General features: G+C 33.6%; 1 protein-coding gene across 1 annotated transcript in view; it reads right to left on the reverse strand.

Moving 5' to 3' along the window:
• The window catches only part of LOC100575292 (putative nuclease HARBI1), a 4,974-nt gene extending 3,355 nt beyond the window's left edge, over positions 1-1,619 (reverse strand). Inside the window, exons 1-4 of the mRNA XM_029492864.1 lie at positions 1,329-1,619; positions 1,084-1,231; positions 786-933; positions 558-702 (exon numbers count right to left, since the gene is read on the reverse strand). Of these exons, the coding sequence (XP_029348724.1) occupies positions 558-702; positions 786-933; positions 1,084-1,231; positions 1,329-1,357 (470 nt within the window). The 5' untranslated portion in view covers positions 1,358-1,619. The remainder of the gene's footprint in view (positions 1-557; positions 703-785; positions 934-1,083; positions 1,232-1,328) is intronic.
• Positions 1,620-1,626: the final 7 nt, after the last annotated feature.

The raw sequence follows: 1,626 nt of genomic DNA on the forward strand, positions 1-1,626 counted from the left end.
AAACTACTATCAAGAAAATCCCAAAGTAACATTATATAAAGTTCTAGTCAGGCCCAGTAGTTCTGTATGCAAGCAGTACTTGGGCGACGACAAAGTCAGATGAAAAAAAGTTAGAAGTGTTTGAGAGAAAGATCTTGAGGAAGATATTTGGCCCAAAGAAAAACAATGAAGGAGAATATGAATCACGAAGCAATAAAAATTTAGAAGATTTGTATAATGAACCCCAATATTGTTGGGATCTTGAAAAGCGCCCGAATAGGCTGGGCCCGGACATGTATGGAGATCAAAAGGACTAATTGGACATATAACTGCATGGAAACCAACCGCAAAGAGACCCAGAGGACGACCTAGACAAAGATGGACAGACAGAATAAAAGAAGACCTGAAAATGCTGGGAGTAAGGAATGCTGAAGAAACGGCTCAAGAAAGAGAAGATTGGAGAAAATATGTTGTTGCGGCAATGGGCCTTAAAGGCCTGTAAAAAGCCAAAGAAGAAGAAGAAGAAGAAGAAGCAATTTAAAAATAACATAAATGTATTACATACTTTATAAACTTACCTAAACCGAGCCTTTAATACACCATTACACCTCTCAATTATACTTCGTGTTGACATCTGCATTTTGTTGTATTTTTCTTCTTCGTTAGTTGTTGTTTCAGAATATGGTGTTAAAAGCCAAGGTCTTAGGGCGTATCCTGAATCTCCTACATCATATTAGTTTTTTAAATATTAGATTGATTCCAACACTTCAAATTTAATTTTTTTCTTATGAATAATATTATTTTACCCAGTAAGTATATGCCTTTGTATTCACGTCTATACAATTCCTCTAAGATATTTTTTATATCTGTAGTTGAATTCCATATATGAGAATCTGCTGTACTGCCAGGAAATTTTGCATTCACACTCAAAATATAAAGTTTAGAATCACAAATCTGTTAAATAAAATACAAGAATTAGGTATTAACTATTAATTAAAATTTAACTAGGTGTGCTAGTAAGTTATTTCAATCAGGCACGTATCCAGAAGGTCCATGGGGTCTTGGCTACATGCCTGACTATTGACTAAATCTTAACACATTTACCAATTGTACATTTAATGAGTGGTAACCTTTTCTGTTTACATAAATATACTCAGGTATTTCTGCATTCTGGTTGTTAGGAGGTACAATTGCAATATGTGTGCAATCAATGCAGCCCACAACTCCTGGAAACGAAGTGTTAATAAAAAATCTAAAAAAAATAAAGAAGTAAAATCCTAAGATTAGTAGGCAAAACAAATTTTCGATTGAAAATTGTTATTATGGTTTTATATAATAATTTATTTTACTCATTCCTAATTTGCTTGATCTTTTGCATATTATTAGGGAATTTAACCCATTCATTTAATATTCTAGGGTGGTTCAATGCCTCAACCACACAATTGATAGCTCTGGAAACAGTGGGCTGTGATACAGCCACATACCTATTGTTACCAATTGGTGTTTGATAGCATCCCGTTGCGAAAAAGTTTAATGCTAAAAACACCTGTAAAAATATTATGCATAAATAAATAAATTTAACAACTGCAGATGGATCTCCTCAAAAGCCAATAGCTGTGCTTGAGGAGACTTCCATAAGGTAATAAT

This window comes from Acyrthosiphon pisum, chromosome X, assembly GCF_005508785.2.
Source record: "Acyrthosiphon pisum isolate AL4f chromosome X, pea_aphid_22Mar2018_4r6ur, whole genome shotgun sequence".
Taxonomy (NCBI): Eukaryota; Metazoa; Arthropoda; class Insecta; order Hemiptera; family Aphididae; genus Acyrthosiphon; species Acyrthosiphon pisum.